The sequence below is a fragment of the Thamnophis elegans genome, chromosome 13 (assembly GCF_009769535.1).
Source record: "Thamnophis elegans isolate rThaEle1 chromosome 13, rThaEle1.pri, whole genome shotgun sequence".
Classification (NCBI taxonomy): Eukaryota; Metazoa; Chordata; class Lepidosauria; order Squamata; family Colubridae; genus Thamnophis; species Thamnophis elegans.
In genome coordinates this window covers 21,962,048-21,980,976 of record NC_045553.1, presented here as the reverse complement: position 1 = coordinate 21,980,976, position 18,929 = coordinate 21,962,048, and the positions used below count along the sequence as shown (strand labels likewise).

The 18,929-nt window shown below is 42.2% G+C and overlaps 1 protein-coding gene and 2 long non-coding RNA genes across 3 annotated transcripts; all 3 read left to right on the top strand.

Annotated features, from left to right (window-relative positions):
* The first annotated feature begins 859 nt into the window (after window positions 1–859).
* LOC116516526 lies at window positions 860–3,984 on the top strand. Its single transcript, XR_004256365.1, has 4 exons — window positions 860–940; window positions 2,353–2,430; window positions 2,962–3,077; window positions 3,834–3,984. It is a non-coding gene; the product is annotated as an uncharacterized LOC116516526 (long non-coding RNA).
* Window positions 3,985–7,390: 3,406 nt separating this feature from the next.
* On the top strand, window positions 7,391–10,098 carry LOC116516531. Its single transcript, XR_004256366.1, has 4 exons — window positions 7,391–7,470; window positions 8,283–8,376; window positions 8,839–8,958; window positions 9,951–10,098. It is a non-coding gene; the product is annotated as an uncharacterized LOC116516531 (long non-coding RNA).
* Window positions 10,099–16,084: 5,986 nt separating this feature from the next.
* On the top strand, window positions 16,085–17,838 carry LOC116516831. The gene is made up of 4 exons (XM_032229459.1): window positions 16,085–16,615; window positions 16,994–17,158; window positions 17,328–17,504; window positions 17,671–17,838. The coding sequence occupies exons 1-4, from the start codon at window positions 16,085–16,087 to the stop codon at window positions 17,836–17,838; spliced, it is 1,041 nt and encodes a 346-aa protein (XP_032085350.1).
* Window positions 17,839–18,929: the final 1,091 nt, after the last annotated feature.

The window sequence follows — 18,929 nt, the reverse complement described above, 5'->3', positions numbered from 1 at the left end:
CTTACTTCCTAAACATTAATGGAGTATAAAAGCCCTAGAGCAACATGAAAAGAAATATAAATTTGATGCTGAGTTCCTTAGATTGGGAACTAAGACAAATAGTCCCTTCTGCGGAATCAGTAACATCTACGAAGCATATGTACTTTCCACTTTGGCAGTCAACATTTCCCCTTTAAAATATATTCCCTCATTTATTTAAGCTATATGCTGAATATATAAAGAGGGAATCTGAACTGGAGGAAGATGAGCACGATTTTGGAGGAAGAAATATCATTAACCTGCATTTGGCCACCTTTAAACATTGGGGGTGTCATCATACTTGCTACGGGCTTGAGGAAAGCACATTGCGAATACACAGCTGCCTCTGGCATATAATAGCTTAAGCTCTGCTCTTGCTGATGTGTAACTGATGGATATTGCTGCTAAATTATGATTTCAAAATAAGAGCATAAGAGTCCCTGGGGAAATGTGAGTATAAGTCCCCCCTTTTTAGAGTAGGGCAGCCAATTACTTTGTGGTCTAAAATGCTCAAAATGAGTAGGGGACATTTGTGGGGAAGTTGAGGAGGAAGATGCATATTTGGCTGTTTCAACCTCTCACATTGTGCTTCAGGCTTTTAATCTCTCCATAATTTGGGGTTTTTCTTACCATGTTGTTCTGAAGTTTTTGAACTAGTTCCCCTTCATTGTATCTATCAAACAGAGACCAATGAAGTATGAAGCATATTTTATCCGCTTGGCAGGGCCTATTTCGGCACAACATGCACCCGGAAAATGGTTAATAATTGCACAGGAGGCAATCTCCTTTTTTACACCGCTGTCTTCTACTGCTATATAAATTGGAGGAGCAAATTCTTTACTGGCCTTAGAGAGAGCTGCTACTCCTTGTCCTTCCTTCCTCCTACAAAGAGTTTCCTCGATTGTTTCCCAAATCCAAGATGGTAAGCAAAATTGTTTGCTCTCCTATGCAGCAAGAGTTTGATCTGACTTGGATGTAAGAAGAGAAAGTCTGCAGGAAAGAGATGGGTGATATGAGGCAGCTTTCTGGATATTATTTGGATGAAATAAAATTGAAAATAAAAATGTATCAGTAAATATTAATGGAGGTTCAAATGCAATCAGGTGTTCCCTTAAAACATCAAAAGAGAGATAGTAGAAAAAGAATGATTTGCAAAACTAGTTAATTGCACTTTGTGGTATTTGGGATGAGCATAAAATCCAGGTATTGCTGATGTAATTTTCGGGCAAGGACTCAGAGAGATTTTATTTTCTAGCTTTTTAACAAGTTCAACAGTAGATACATGAACAAAAAACTGTATTTTGTATGGGGGAAGCAACTCAGTAATATAGATTTGGGATTCCCTTTTTTGGAAGGGGGAGGGAGGGAGTGATGAAATAGATGTCCTTCTGGGTTCGGCTCCAAGTGGGGAAAAAGACACTGGAGACATGGAGGCTGCTTGGAAAGATGGTTTTGGTGGACAGGACCACATGGCTTGAGTCCTGAACAGAAAAGGTGATCACATGCTTCAATGTTGGTGGAGAAGAAGAGAAGTGCTCAGGGCTTGCTAGGCTTTTTATAACCTGTTCAGTCCCACCTCTCTGTTTCCTGTTCCTGTGTAAGAAATGTATTCTGATTGGTTGTCAGACTCCCATGGGGCCATGCAGGGGCAACTCTAGGCTGTGTTTTGAATCCAGGTATGGATAAGTTCTCAGATGCCATGTGGTCATTTGAGTAAAGGGCCAATATTATCATGCTTTTAATCCCATCCTCCCCTGGAGCTGAAGTGGAGAAGTCTTTTTTATGTAAAGTGGACTAGCTTGGCCTTCTTAATGGCCCATTGACAAAGTGGGGATGGGCAGGAAGCTACAGGCAGTTATTCTGTCTTTTAAAATATGTTTCTTTCTTTTCACATGCAGAGAAATATTCTGCCTTTTCAATATTTCCTAGGATATTTCATTTTTCTGGGAGAGGGCTGTGTGATAACTTCATATAGGAGGAAGGGAGGAGGGAGAGAGGGAGGGAGGGAGGGAGGGGGAAGGAAGGAAGGAAGGAGCATTAAAATTAAATTATTAATATTTTAGCCTCACAAATCTCCCACTAGAACATTCAGGAGAAAAGACATGGCTGAATACCAAAAATTAAAGATAAATTTATACTGCTTAATGATTTCCACTTTATTGTTTGAACATTGGCTTCCCACTTTGAATTGTGGTAATTTGGAAATGAAAGAAAGGGGGTAAAAGAGAGAGAGAAAGAAGAAGGCAGGAGAAATAGCCTTTGAGTCCCTGAGTTTTGTGGTTGGACATGACTCCTCTGACCACTCATTGTATTTTTCTTCTTCTACTTTCTTAGAGAGTTTTCTTCATCCTGGTCTTCTTCTTCATCCTGGCTACATGTCTAGGAGCCCCCAAAACAGCAACCATTTTGACAGTAAGCAAGTTCCTTCTTTATCTCAGCAAACATTCCACTTCTTGCAAAGCCTCAGGATAGCAAAAATATTCATTGGTAGCCTTCCTTTCCTCCTTAGCCCATGAAATACACTCAGGAGTGCTTTCAACCTCCCTGGATCCCTCTCTGACTAGCTTCCCCCCACAGTTTCTCATCCTGTCCTTAAATGCTGTGGAGAATAAAGCTCTTCCCTGTAGAAAGTCTTCAGGCCCGATAAGGAGGTCCTGCCAATGTAAAAAACAACTAAAATAAAATGGTTTGCACCAAGCGCAGATCATTTATCTTTGCCACATTCGTCCAACAGTGGGTTTCTCACCACAGCCTCCTTCTGTAGCACTTGGTTTCCTGATACAATTTGGTGATATGGTTGTGCAGGAAGACAGAATGATAGAGTTGGAGGGGACCTTGGGGGTCTTCTAGTCCAACCACCTGCTCAAGCAGGAGACCCTACACCATTTCAGACCAACGTTTGTCCAAGATGCAGGTTTAATTGGAGTCTTTTTCCTTGCGTAGACAACAAGGAGCCGTGCCTTCGTCCCAACAAAGACCATATAACCGCAAAACCCAAAAACTCAGCTTAATTGCCACAGATGCCTGTGCCATATATATGGGATGCACTGCAACCACAGGTAGGGAGATCTTCCTGATGTTGATTGGATATATGACTTGGCACATGACTTCTCTTAATTTAAGCCAAAAAATTTAGTGAGTTTGTTTGTTGTTTGTTGCTTGTTTGTTTAATTGATCATGGAACAACTTTAGGCCGTTTGAGATAGCAGGCACACCCATAAAGATTAAAGAAAAGTTTTCCCATATTCAGTCAGGTCCATTTCTTAGCCAAGGGTGCCCACATTATCCAAACACACTTCCATGGTCATGTGGCCATCTGGACTCTATGCCGAGGGGCATGGAACACTGTTGATTTCCTTCTGAAGTGATACCTATTTATCTACTCACATTTGCTTGCCTTTGAACTGCTAGGTGGCCAGCAGATGGGGCAAGGAACATGAGCTCAACCCATCCTTCAGCACTCAGATCTTGGCCCATGTCTTAAAATAAGCCCTCCCCCAAAAATAAGCCCTCCCCGACAATATTGAAACACAGCAGCTGCCATGAAGTGATCAAGCTCGCCACCTCTTACACCTTACAAATAATTAGGCCTCCCCCCAAATTAAAGCCAAGTGCTTTTTTGGGGGACCAAAAGAAAATAAGACCCTGTCTTAATTTCAGGGAAACACAGTGTTCAATTGCAGGTCTCCAAGAAACTCAGAATACTGGTTGTAATCAAACAGGGACACCCAACATGTATTTTCTATCTTGAGATTTCTCCATGCCAAAAACTGACCCTGCTTTTTTCTTCTTCTTTTGTACTTTTCTAACTTAAGGTTCAACAGTGGTTCAGATGTGCCTCTACAATGAAAGATAATGGTACGTCTACCGTTGTCAATGCGCTATTATTTTGATATTCTCACACAGAGGAACCTGATTAAATCTCTTAATATGTTAATGAATCTGAATAAACCTCGCACATAACCATCTTAGTCTTTTTCCTTGTCTTTCCTTCATTTTAATTAACAAATTGACATCGGTTTATAAGGTCATGGAAAAGGTGGAACAGGAGATGACACAATGACATTCTTCACTCCATTATTATTCACATGGAACAACCTAAACATACATGTGGAGATTGGAACTGCAGATATACTTGGGGACTAGAGAGTTTGGGTCATTAATTTGTTCAAATAACGGAACAAATCCTTGCATGAAAAATCAAGGGGGTCATAAGAACTTTCAATCTTCATTTCCTGTACAGAGGAGGACAACTCAACTGTGCTGAAAACAACCCTACGGTCAACGACTGTGACCAACCAAACACAGCACAATTGTACCGTACAATCCCGATCTGAAGATTATGATAAAACAGCCAGCATTTTAAACAGGCTTCCCCATTTTTACATGTACATTGTGGGTCAATGAAGATGACCAAAGTGATAGGTGTAAAGTTACAATTGCCATCCTGCAGGTTTTGACACACACACACACCATACACACAAACACAAACATAGATACACAGAGAGAGGGGGGGGAGAGAGGGGGGAAGGGGGGGAGAGAGGGAGAGAGGAGGGGAGGGAGAGAGGGGAGAGAGAGAGAGACCCCAGACACTCATGTGTATGGATTGCAAATTGCACAGTGACAGATAGGAGAGTGCTCCAGAGGGACAACGTCATTGCCCAGAGGATCACGGGTTGCCCTCTCCCCTCTTTGGAAGAGATTTATATTCCTGCTGCCTTAAGAAAGTTCAAAACATTCTTAAAGATCCATCTCATCTTAGGCACCCTGCTTTGTTCAACTATTACCATCTGGCAGAGGGTACAGGACAATCAAAACAAGGAGAAATAGGCTGAAAAACAGCATCTATCCCAGAGCAGGAACTGTATTGAATTCTACAATATAGTGCAATATTAATGCAATATCGGAGTTTTTTTAATTCTATTGTATAGAAGGTGAAGGATGTGATTGCATTTTATTTTTATATTTTTTCTTATATACATGTACACTGAATGTGGAATTTAATTTTGTTGCTCGAGGTGCAATGACAATAAGGTAGAGTTAGAGTTAGAGTTAGTTAGAGATAGAGATAGAGATAGAGATAGAGAGATATAGAGATAGAGATAGAGATGAGATAGAGATAGAGATAGAGATAGAGATAGAGATAGAGATAGATAGAGATAGAGAGAGATAGAGATAGAGATAGAGATAGAGATAGAGATAGAGATAGGGTGAAAGTGAAAGTAAGTGAAACTGAAAGTTCTAGGAAAAGAAGCAGGAAGCACAACAAGATCTATTCTGTCCTGAGTTTATACTAAAGGGAACATTTGATGAATGGAACACGATTCTTATCAAACTGAATGAAGGGGAATATAGCTGTTCCAGGATAATTTTGCAGGATCCAAGGTCACTTATATCAGGGTCCCTGTGGGGGTCCAAGCGATCTGCCAGTGATCTGGCCCCCGGGCCTTGAGTTTGACACCCCTTCTCTAGCAAATAGGACACCCAGCATATGTCTCCTGATGGTTTTCATAGGATGGGCGATACAACTGGCAGAGATTTCCTGCGATTCACCATCACATTGAGTAACCCCAAAAGGCACTTCAAAACCAGCACTTTTAACTAGGAGCAGAAGCAAACTGGCTATCAGGCCACCATATTCATATTCCTTTTAGGATATTTGGCCTGCCACACTCTCTCTTATTTTATTATGCTGTCTCATTAGTGGGGAATTGGGAGAGGGAATAGTAAGGAGTAGAATGTTGTTGTCAAAATAAAACATTCCTTTCTAGAAGCCCAAGGTCGTCTTTTGTCTCTGCACCTCTGCACCTGACCGGAACTAGATGGGTGGAACTGCCAATGTGTTAGTGGGAGATTGGACCATGTGATGGACTTGGGGGTGTGGGGACAAGATCATGAACTTTCAAATGGGTGGGAAACCCCGAAAACTTTCAGATTCGGGTTTCCACAGATTGTACCAATATGATACTCTCTTAATAAATTGGAAGTTTGAGGAAAGTTCTGCCTTGGACTCTGATTTAATTTTGGATGATATTTGGAACGCTGACACTGGCAACCAAGATGTAGCAAAACAGGGGTAAGGTGTACGCTTACCTGCCTACATGGCTGCAATTACAACATTTTGGGACGTGTGTCAGGTGGCTTACAACATTAAAAAAATAAAACCATAATCATGCACATAAACATATAAAGTGACCTTAAAATCACAATAGATATAGACGTATAGAAATAGAGGACTATAGTAAACATGTATGTGTTGATGTGGATACACTGCAAACTCAATTGAGTGATGCCTTTATTTTTATTGTTGGAAATGGTCAATGCCACTGAACATTTTCTACATCAGTCCAGGAACATGATGAAACTGTGTCTTATGGGCAGTACTTACTTCCTAAACATTAATGGAGTATAAAAGCCCTAGAGCAACATGAAAAATATATAAATTTGATGCCGAGTTCCTTAGATTGGGAACTAAGACAAATAGTCCCTTCTGCGGAATCAGTAACATCTACGAAGCATATGTACTTTCCACTTTGGCAGTCAACCTTTTCCCCTTTAAAATATATTCCCTCATTTATTTAAGCTATATGCTGAATATATAAAGAGGGAATCTGAACTGGAGGAAGATGAGCACGATTTTGGAGGAAGAAATATCATTAACCTGCATTTGGCCACCTTTAAACATTGGGGGTCATCATACTTGCTACGGGCTTGAGGAAAGCACATTGCGAATACACAGCTGCCTCTGGCCTAATAGCTTAAGCTCTGCTCTTGTTGGTGTGCAACTGATGGATATTGCTGCTAAATTATGATTTCAAAATAGATTTAGTTCTGATTTGTCACTATTGGTTTTCTCTAGGTTTTTTAACTGGATGCTCTTTGAGTATTTTTAATGGTACTCGTCTTTGACTGTGGGAATAATATTTGAATTGAATAAGCAGCTTTAAAAACCTTGATTCTAGCATAAGAGTCCCTGGGGAAATGTGAGTATAAGTCCCCCTTTTTAGAGTAGGGCAGCCAATTACTTTGTGGTCTAAAATGCTCAAAATGAGTAGGGGACATTTGTGGGAAGTTGAGGAGGAAGACGCATATTTGGCTGTTTCAACCTCTCACATTGTGCTTCAGGCTTTTACTCTCTCCATAATTTGGGGTTTTTCTTACCATGTTGTTCTGAAGTTTGTGAACTAGTTCCCCTTCATTGTATCTATCAAACAGAGACCAATGAAGTATGAAGCATATTTATCCGCTTGGCAGGGCCTATTTTGGCACAACTTGCACCCGGAAAATGGTTAATAATCGCACAGGAGGCAATCTCCTTTTTTACACCGCTGTCTTCTACTGCTATATAAATTGGAGGAGCAAATTCTTTACTGGCCTTAGAGAGAGCTGCTACTCCTTGTCCTTCCTTCCTCCTACAAAGAGTTTCCTCGATTGTTTCCCAAATCCAAGATGGTAAGCAAAATTGTTTGCTCTCCTATGCAGCAAGAGTTTGATCTGACTTGGATGTAAGAAGAGAAAGTCTGCAGGAAAGAGATGGGTGATATGAGGCAGCTTTCTGGATATTATTGGATGAAATAAAGTTGAAAATAAAAATGTATCAGTAAATATTAATGGAGGTTCAAATGCAATCAGGTGTTCCCTTAAAACATCAAAAGAGAGATAGTAGAAAAAGAAAGATTTGCAAAACTAGTTAATTGCACTTTGTGGTATTTGGGATGAGTTTGGCATTGCTGATGTAATTTTCGGGCAAGGACTCAGAAAGATTTTATTTCCTAGCTATTTAGCAAGTTTAACAGTAGATACATAAATGAACAAAAAGAACATTTTGTATAGGGGAATATATCAACTGAGTAATATAGATTTGGGATTCCCTTTTTTGGGAGGAAGAAGGAAGGAAGGAAGGAAGGAAGGAGGAAGGAAGGAAGGAAGGAAGGAAGGAAGGAAGGAAGGAAGGAAGGAAGGAAGGAGCATTACAATTAAATTATTTGTTTATGGCTTCACAAATCTCCCACTAGAACATTCAGGAGAAAAGACATGACTGAATACCAAAAAATAAAGATAAACCTGAACTGCTTTAATGATTTCCATTTTTGTTGTTTGAACTTTGGCTTCCACTTTGAATTATGACAATTTGGAAATGAAAGAAAGGGGGTAAAAGAGAGAGAGAAAAGAAGAAGCAGGAGAAATAGCGTTTGAGTCCTTGAGTTTTGTGATTGGACATGACTCCTCTGACCACTCATTGTATTTTTCTTTTCCTTTCTTAGAGAGTTTTCTTCATCCTGAATTTCTTCTTCTTCATGCTGGCTATGTGTCTAGGAAGTCCCAGCCCAAATAACAATATTATCCGCCTTCACAAAAGTAAGCAAGTTCCTTCTTTATCTGAGCAAATATTCAACTTCTTGCAGAAACCTTGTAAAAGGGTTTCCAAAGCTTCAGCCTTAGCCTTAGCTTCCCCCCCACAGCTTCTCATCCTGTCCCCAAATGCTGTGAAGAACAAAGCTCTTCCCTATAGGAAGTCTTCAGGCTTGATAAGAAGGTCCTGCCAATCTAAGAAAATAAACTAAAATAAAATGTTTTGCACCAAGCGCAGAACATTTAATCCTTTCCACATTCGTCCAACAGTGGATTTCTCACTGCAGCCCCTTCTGTAGTGGTTAGTTTCCTGGTACGATTTCACGATTTGGCTGTGCAGAATTGTAGAGTTGGATGGACCTTGGGGGTCTTTTAGCCCAACCCCCTGCTCAAGCAGCAGACCCTACATCATTTCAGACCAATGTTTGTCCGAACTGCAGATTTAATTGGAGTCTTTTCCTTACGCAGTGAAAACAAGCCTGCTTTCGTCCACGTCCCGAAAAAGACAATGTAACTGAAAAAATCCCAAAGTTGGGTTAATTGCCACAGATGCATATGCCACATTTATGGGATGCACTGCAACCAGAGGTAGGAAGATCTTCCCGGCGTCAATTGGATATATGACTTTGCACATGATTTCTCTAAAGTTAAACCAGAAATGTTAAATGAATTTGTTCATTCGTTTGTTTGTTTAATTTATCATGGAGAGACTTTAGGCCGTTAGAGATAGCAGACATCCCATAAAGATTAAAGAAAAGGTTTCCCATATTCAGTCATGTCCATTTCTTAGCCAAGGGTGCCCGCATTATCCAAACACACTTCCATGGTCATGTGGCCATCTGGACTCTATGCCGAGGGGCATGGAACACTGTTGATTTCCTACTGAAGTGATACCTATTTATCTACTCACATTTGCTTGCCTTTGAACTGCTAGGTGGCCAGCAGATGGGCAAGGAACATGAACTCACCCCATCCTTCAGCACTCAGATCTCGGCCCTGGTCTGCCAGGTTTCCAGCTGGTAAACTCAGGGTATTTAACTGCTGAACCATCACACCCCTAATGCACACAAGTAAATATGCAGAAACTTTCCGCCCAAGCATTTTAGTGAATGGTGAATGCATTTCAGGATGATCCCCCATGGCCAATCTAGGTCAACTTATTTTGGGGGTCAAAAGAAAATAAGACCCTGTCTTAATTTCAAGGAAATACAGTGTTCAATTTCGAGAATTGAATTGAGAAGTTTAGGCCCTTGTTTATCTATCTAATGTTGAGCAAAGAGTATGAGGTGAAGACCCAGGATTGATGGGTGCAGAAGGAAGTGGAGAAACTGAGGCTGGCAAGAAGCAGGGTTTCTCCCTCCCTGTCTTCCTTTCTTTCTCCTGGCCTCTAAGGACCAGGGAAGAGCTGGGTTGTCACATTGTTTATCCTGGTGGGCCTGGTTGCAGGTCTCCAAGAAACTCAGAATACTGGTTGTAATCAAACACAGGGACACCCAACATGTATTTTCCATCTTGAGATTTCTCCATGCCAAGAACTGACCCTGCTTTTTTCTTCTTCTTTTGTACTTTTTTAACTTAAGGTTCAATAGTGGTTCAGATGTGCCTCTACAATGAAAGATAATGGTACGTCTACCGTTGTCAATGTGCTATATTTTGATTCTCAGAGGAACCTGATTAAATCTCTTAATATGTGAATGAATCTGAATAAACCTCGCATATAACCATCTTAGTCTTTTCCTTGTCTTTCCTTCATTTTAATTAACAAATTGACATCGGTTTATAAGGTCATGGAAAAAGTGGAACAGGAGATGACACAATGACATTCTTCACTCCATTATTATTCACATGGAACAACCTAAACATACATGTGGAGATTGGAACTACAGATATACTTGGGGACTAGAGAGTTTGGGTCATTAATTTGTTCAAATAACGGAACAAATCCTTGCATGAAAATCAAGGGGGTCATAAGAACTTTCAATCTTCATTTCCTGTACAGAGGAGGACAACTCAACTGTGCTGAAAACAACCCTACGGTCAACGACTGTGACCAACCAAACACAGCACAATTGTACAGTACAATCCAGATCTGAAGATTATGATAAAACAGCCAGCATTTTAAACAGGCTTCCCAATTTTGACATGTGCATTGTGGGTCAATCAAGATGACCAAAGTGGTGTGTGCAAGGTTACAATTGCCATCCTGCAGGTTTTGACACACACACACACATACACACAAACACAAACATAGATACACAGAGAGAGGGGGGGAGAGAGGGGGGAAGGGGGGAGAGAGGGAGAGAGGAGGGAGGGAGAGAGGGGAGAGAGAGAGAGAGACCCCAGACACTCATGTGTATGGATTGCAAATTGCACAGTGACAGATAGGAGAGTGCTCCAGAGGGACAACGTCATTGCCCAGAGGATCACGGGTTGCCCTCTCCCCTCTTTGGAAGAGATTTATATTCCTGCTGCCTTAAGAAAGTTCAAAACATTCTTAAAGATCCATCTCATCTTAGGCACCCTGCTTTGTTCACCTATTACCATCTGGCAGAGGGTACAGGACAATCAAAACAAGGAGAAATAGGCTGAAAAACAGCATCTATCCCAGAGCAGAACTGTATTGAATTCTACAATATAGTGCAATATTAATGCAATATCAGTTTTTAAATTGTATTGTATAGAATGTGAAGGATGTGTGTTTGCATTTTATTTTTATAGTTTTTCTCATATATATGTACACTGAAGGTGGCATTTAATTTTGTTGCTCGAGGTGCGATGACAATAAAGTAAAGTTAGAGTTAGAGTGAAAGTGAAAGTGAAAGTTCTAGGAAAAGAAGCAGGGAGCACAACAAGATCTATTCTGCCACAGGTTTATACTAAAGGGAACATTTGATGAACGGAACACGATTCTTATCAAACTGAATGAAGGCGAATATAGATGTTCCAAGATAATGTTGCAGGATCCAATCTGGGTCGGATTTTTCAACATATTTGCACCAACAGGAATGAAGTCAAAGCACTGGTGTGTGCTAAAATCTACACTGCTTTGTACTTGCACACCTAATTTTAATAGAATGTACAGATAGCCAACAGGGGAAGGTTCATTTCTTTCTCCAGGCAGGAAAGCCAATATCACATCAAGGGTGGAATGATATTCCACAGGTTAGGGGTCCAGAAGAAAAGACCCTTATCCAGGGTCCCTCTGTATGAAACTCTCACACGGGGGTGTCAAACTCGATTTCATTGAGGTCCGCATCAGGGTGGTATTTGATGTGGGCATAGCCAGTTCAACATCACTCATGACAGGGGCGGCTGTGGTGACCCTGGTGCTCTGCCAGCTAAAAGAGGTTCCTGAGCACTGTTTTCGGCTGCCACTGCCTCCTGCAACCCTCTGCCAGCAAAAATGGAGCTCGGGATGGCTGTAGGCATCCCCCCACGCCTTAACTCTGCTTTTGCTGGCAGAGGTGCTGTGGGCCAGTCCTTTCCTGTTTTCAGGGTGCCCTGCAGGCCAGATCGAAGCATCCTGGGAATGGTATCCAGCCCCTTGTGTTTGATACCCTTCTCTAGCAAATAGGACACCCAGCTATGTCTCCTGCTGGTTTTCATAGGATGGGCGATACAACTGGGAGAGATTTTCCTGCAATTTCAAGTAACCGCAAAAGGCACTTCAAAACTAGCACTTTTAACTGGCACCAGAAGCAAACTTGAAACCAAGGTGTACCAAAGCAGGGGTACACCATACACTTATCTAGGTCTACGCATATCTGGCTACCTAGCTGCAATTGCACCATTTTGGGACGTGTCTCTGGGGCTTACAACATTACATAAAAAAAAAAAAAAAAAAAAAAAAACATAAACTTGCATATAAACATATAAAGGGACCTTAAAAATCACTATAGAAATAGGGGTATAGAAATAGAGGCCTATAGTATACATGTATATGTTGATGGGACACTCTGCAAACTCAATCGAGTGATGCCTTTATTTTTTTGTTGGAAATGGTCAATGCCACTGAACATTTTCTACATCAGTCCAGGAACATGATGAAACTGTGTCTTATGGGCAGTACTTACTTCCTAAACGTTAATGGAGTATGAAAGCCTTAGAGCAACATGAAAAGAAATATAAATTTGATGCTGAGTTCCTTAGACTGGGAACTAAGACAAATAGTCCCTTCTGCGGAATCAGTAACACCTACGAAGCATATGTACTTTCCACTTTGGCAGTCAACCTTTTCCCCTTTAAAATATATTCTCTCATTTATTTAAGCTTATGCTGAATATAAAGAGGGAATCTGAACTGGAGGAAGATGACACGATTTTGGAGGAAGAAATATCATTAACCTGCATTTGGCCACCTTTAAACATTGGGGGTGTCATCATACAAGCTACAGGCTTGAGGAAAGCACATTGCGAATAGACAGCTGCCTCTGGCATCTAATAGTTGTGTGTGGGGAGTTGCACATATGGCTGTTTTAACCTCTCACATTCTGCTGGAGGCTTTTAATCTCTCCATAAGTTGTTGTTTTCTTGCCATGTTGTTCTGAAGTTTGTGAACTTCTGTTCCCCTTCATTGTATTTGCATTTATCAAACAGTGAGCAATGAAGCATGTTTTATCCTCATAGCAGGACCTATTTTGGAACACATGGCACCTGGAAAATGGTTATTTTTTTAAAAAAATCTTGCTTTCTTGTACATCTATAGAAATCTGAGGAGCAATATTCCTTATTTCATAGTGCAGCAATGAGAAAGAGCACCTTCCAATATCTTTTGATGAACAAACTTTGAAATGCAATGCACCTCCATTAGCTTCAATGTACCCAAGAAATAACATTCTCACATTTTATCTTTAGATATACAGTATACATGAACTAGGAGATTCTCTCTCTCTCCATTCATCTCTTCATCCATCTTATTTGTATCTTCCAACAATGACTCTCGGCAGTCTATAATGTAATACCAAAAACTAGAACAGAAATCCAAAAAATGAAACCTAAGATTGGAAAATGAACATCCCACTTACATTCCAACCAAATTCCCAATATAGCCAGAATCAGGTATGAAATTCCGCAGGTTCTGACAGGTTCTGGAGAACCGGTAGTGGAAATTTTGAGTAGTTTGGAGAACCGGCAAATACCACCTCTGGCTGGCTCCAGAGTTGGGTGGAATGGAGATCACAAGTCTAAAAGTCACACAACATCCCTTTCTTGGGCCCAGGTAGATGGAAGACGATCTAGCAAGTCTTTGGATATTGCCAATGTCCAAAGATCTACAGCACATAGGGATGGCCCTTTGAAACTAAACATTTACGTACCCATTGTCAGGCCTGCAGTCATATTCCTTTTAGGATATTTGGCCTGCCACACTGTCTCTATTATTTTACTATGCTGTTCATTAGTGGGTAATTGGGAGAGGGAATAGTAAGGAGTAGAACTGTAGAATGTGTTGTTGTCAAAATAGAACATTCCTTTCTAGAAGCCCAAGGTCATTCTTTGTCTCCGCACTTCTGCACCTGACCGGAGCTAGATGGATGGAAATGCCAGCATGGCAGAGGAAGATTGGACCATGTGATGAACTTGTGGGTATGGGGGCAAGGTCTTGAACTTTCAACTGGATGGAAAACCCAGGAAGCTTTCAAATTCGGGTTTTCCACAGAGGTACCATCTCTCTTATTAAATTGGAACTTTGATGAAAGCTATGCCTTGGACTCTGATTTATTTCTGAATGATATTTGGAATGCTGACACCCATGTTTTCTTGGGATGGTCCTAGAATGTAGGGCAGTATTACAATCACCAAACCATCAAGGGATTTGGGTCTGAGTATTCAACTCCTTAAGCCCCTCAGGATAGCTGAAGGCATCAAGAAGTGATCTACTGCCCAAATGAAAGCTATTGTCCACATCTCTGAAAGTAACGATTGGCTACCAGGGAAGGTGAGTGGTCAGGAGAAGGACTGGACGTTTTCTTTCCTCCCATGCTTAGCTCATGACAGTTGATGTGCTCCTTGCCTTCCGCAGTGACATCACATTTCATCATAAGATTCTGCTCTGAATATTGTCTTGGCATCTCAGAATGTCCAGGGTTACCGTAGATACAGGAGTAAACACTTTTAAATGATTCCACTTTTACTGACCACTCTTTACTGAATGCTGGAAGGTTAGAGGCAGCATCCACCTCTACCCTCGTTCAACATATCTTTTTGCCATGATGACAGGTAGGAATAGGGCCATCTCACTCTTGGAAGGGATCCCTTCTTCTTCCAGAAATCTCACTGAGAGGCAAATATGGCATTACACACACAGCACAGTTGAGGAAAGAAGGTTTGGGGATGGGTGATCCAAGGGAAGGAAATGGAAACCACAATGGGAAGCAAATTGGAAGAAAACCAATGGGGCGAGCCCTAGCTCAATCCAATTTTGGGAAGTTCTTGACTTCTTTTCCTTGGATTGTGGCCATATATTTGTCCCTATATTCAGGGGATTTCACATCCACTTCCAATAAATATTTCCCAATGTAGCTTTTGATAGAAACAGGTTTTTAATCCCATTTCCTCATCATATCAAAGGTTTATCAGTGGGACTCATGGACCAGAGGGAGGAAAAGAAAGAGGAATCACAAAACAGGAAACCAAACATCTGGTTGAACTGCCTTGTGTTATTTCTCTGGGGCCAAGAAGACAGTTTGAGGTCCTTTTAAAGGATCACAGGATATCTACTCATTGGGGGGTGGACCCATTTTTGAGTCCCTACATATGTTTCTTTGAAAGGACCCTAAGATCAGCAGGGTGTAAGCAGGGCTACCTATCTCAAACTTAGGATGGGACTGAGAGCTAAACTACATGATGTCCTCAGCCGCTATATCTACTTCCAAGGACGATATAAAAGGAAAATGCTCCTTTCTTATCCACTAATTCTTCTTTCCCTTTCATCCTGGTCAGGTGTGGGGGGGGAATGGCTTTGTGCCTGGGGGAGGAACAGGTGTTTAGCCCCTCCCTGGACATTATGAGAACCTAGATCAAGATCACATGAAGTCTTAATACTACCTTTTAAGGCCTTGGTAAGGCGCCACTTGGAATACTGCATCCAGTTTTGTTCGCCATGATGTAAAAAAAGATTTTGAAACTCTAGAAAAGGTGCAGAGAAGATTAACAAAGATGATTAGGGGGCTGGAGGCTTAAACATATGAAGAAAGGCTGCAGGAACTGTCTAGTCTGATGAAAAGAAGGACCAGGGGAGACATGATAGCAGTGTCTCAATATCTCAGCAGCTGCCACAAAGAAGAGGGAGTCAAACTATTCTCCAAAGCACCTGAAGGCAGGACAAAAAGCAATGGGTGGAAACTAATCAAGGAGAGAAGCAACTTAGAACTAAGGAGAAATTTCCTGACAGTTAGAAGAATTAATCAGTGGAACAACTTGCCTCCAAAGTTTTGAATGCTCCAAAGCTGGAAGTTTTTAAGATGTTGGATAAACATTTGTCCCAAGTGGTGTAGGGTTTCCTGCCTAAGCAGGGAGTTGGACTAGAAGACCTCCAAGGTCATTTCCAACCCTGTAATTCTATTCTATTCTATTCTTCATTCCAATATTCTATTCTATTCATTCCATTCATCCTATTCTATTCTATTCTATTCTATTCTATCTATCCTAATCCTATCTCTACTCTATTCTTATTCTATATTCTACTCTAATCTACTTTATTCTATTCTAGATCCAATATGATCAAAACAGAAAATGCAGTTTCTGACTTCTGTCCTTCTTTTGATGCGTGTTTTACAGATCCGGCGCATAACGCAGAGACCCCAGAAAACCTGGCCCTTCCGACTCCAGGTTGCCCAATACTCATAGCCATACCTGCTCTAGGAAACAACCTTTGGATCCAGCCTCCTTTTCCCCACCTGCCTGCTCACTTGATCCAAGGCAATGCCAGCCTGCAGAGTTTTGTCCCTCCAGGAGTGTCGCACCTCCAAACCATCCATGGGGAGCAACTGCAGTTGGCCAACCTGACAGCCTGCAATCCTCACGTCTCTACCTTTCCCCAGCCTTTCTACCCCCTCTGCCACCTCCATATCAAGCTCTTCCTGGCACTGGCCCTGTGCAGAAGATCCCCAGGCCCTCCTACCCCCAACATCGGCTCTCAGGTCATTCAGAGGCAACGCCTTGGGCACAGACCGCCTCTGATGTGGGCGTTCAGCTTGGACAGAGGTGGCCACTCAAGCATCCTAGCAGCCAACCAGCCTCTTTGCAAGGTGAGAGCTACTTATGCAACCCTGGAACCTTGGCTCTTGTTCCCAGAGCACCACCAGTTAGACCTAGTCACAGATGTCCAAAGGCTGGGCCACCAATCCTGGAGGTCTTCAAGAAAAGTTAGAACTAGAGTAAGTTTCTTGAAGACTTAGATGTTTTTATATATGGTTCTTCATAATTTATGAAACAGGAGCAGCTGCTTGGGAGGCCCAGACCTCAATCAAGAGCTGTCTCCATCCTTTTCTGCCTCTTCATCTATTTCTGTAGAGTTGCGAAGGAAAACCTGGTAGGAGTCACAGGCAGATTGGGCCACCAAGTTAGGGTCAGCTATGATGGTGCAGAATCCACATCTCCTCAGTTTCTCCTCTTGGCTCTTTCAGAGGTCAGAGCCCCTGAAGAGGAACCACAGAAGGCCCAGACTTACCATCTTCCGGGATCTCTTGATCAGCCAAGGAGCATCCATCAGTTTGTGGGCTCCCCTTTGGCTCCTTCTTCATCGTTACACTATGATTTGGAGGACACCTCACCTTTTCCAGTGGTGGAAGGTGAGTGCTAAATACCAGGTATTCCCTGCAGGTATTGACCCCTGTTAGCCTTTGTATGACATCCTGGACTTTAAGGCTGGTGAACACTTCAGAAGGGAATCCATATCTGGGAGATAATATGATAGAGCATCCTTGTTTGAAGAATCACCTCTTGACATCTTTCTTTCAGTGGGCCAAGCTCCAGGAGGACACCCATCAGGTGCCAGTCCGAAGACTGAGGTCCCACAGACCTCTCAAGGGCAAGAAGCATCAGAGCGATCCTAGCAAAAAGTTTGGGCTGAATGGTGAGTTCCAAAGCATTGCAGATGGGAAGACTGTCCCCGACCGAGAGGGGTTTCTTTGGAAGGTAGAGTCTCATCATGCTCTTCCAAGATATGTGAAATCTTGCTGTGGGCTTTAGAGAAGACAACCCAATGAAAATTAGATTGTTGTTCATCAATAATGGGGGATGGTCTAGACCCTTACTGGCCTTGTGTTCATCAGTTGAACCAATTTTGCCAAAAATTCCCTAGATTGTAGATTCCCTCTTCTATTACCGTGAACCAGGAATGAAGTTGCTAGTTGGAGAATGGTCTGCAGAGATTGAAGACAATAATATTCCCATTCCTCATAGCAGAGCAGGGGCAAACAGGGTGGTAGGAGAAGTATGGGAGCCTAAAAGTAGCTCACATTTTGTCTGAGCAACCTAATTGGTATCCTTCAAAACAGATTCTTTTCCCCTTCCTTCCTTCCTTCCTCTTTCTTCCTTCCTTCCTCTTTCTTTCTTTCTTCCTTTCTTTCTTCTTTTCTACTTTCAGAGAGGTGGGTTCAGATTGGGCAGGAGTAGGGCCATGCCTCTCCTCCTTCCTGGAGGAACATAAAGGACCTCACGGACAGGCTTGAAGGATGAGTTCCATGTACTGCAGGAGCTCTGATGAGTTTCCTGACAGTGAGCAGTATTTTTTTTCTTCTCTCCCTTCCAGATGGTCAGTTCCATACCTCATCAAAGGGGAAAGGGACAAGGAAAATCCCTTGGATTGAAGAAGGAGCCACTGCGAAAAAACCCAAGGAGGAGGAGGAGAGAACTTCACCATCAAATGCCATCTAAGACCAGGGCAAAAGGGCAGCAGAGAAACAAACCTTGCAAAAATGTCTCTGCAAAGGGGGCAGCAGATGCCCCGAAATCCAAAACCGTCCCTGTGGTTTGGAAGCTCCAGATCTCACCCAGACCAAGGTGCCTTCTGTACTTCTGACCATCCAGGAAGACCCGAAGGTGGTGCTTCCTGAGCTCCTTCCAGAGCCGACAGCTGAACAATGTCATCCTTCTTCTTCCAAAGACTCTATGACAGGCCATGCCTCTTCAGCCTTGGAGGAAGAGTCAGCCTAAAAGCAAGATAAACAGGAAGTGAGGAAAAACGTCAGCCTGTGTGGCACAAAGAGCAGAAAGTGCTACCCCAAAGTGAAGCAGAAGGAGCCCCAAAGACAATCCAAAAGGACCAATCTGGCTTGCAAACTGATGGAGTCTGTACAAGTCTTTCACCCACTAGGCAAGCAGACCAGTTCAACTCTGCCAAGCAAGAAAGTCCATTCCGTTTCGCCTTACAAGTCTATTCCGGACAGTCTTATCCCAGAGGCCAAGCTTTTGCCTCAACCATCATCTCACCTATCTTCCCAACCTCTGACTACTGCATCCAAGCCGTCCCTTCACTTCCTACCTGCCCCTCAGCTGCATCCCCAATGCCAACCACCAGCAGCCCCCCTGTCAAAATACCTTCCTGTCCTCTCTCCAAAC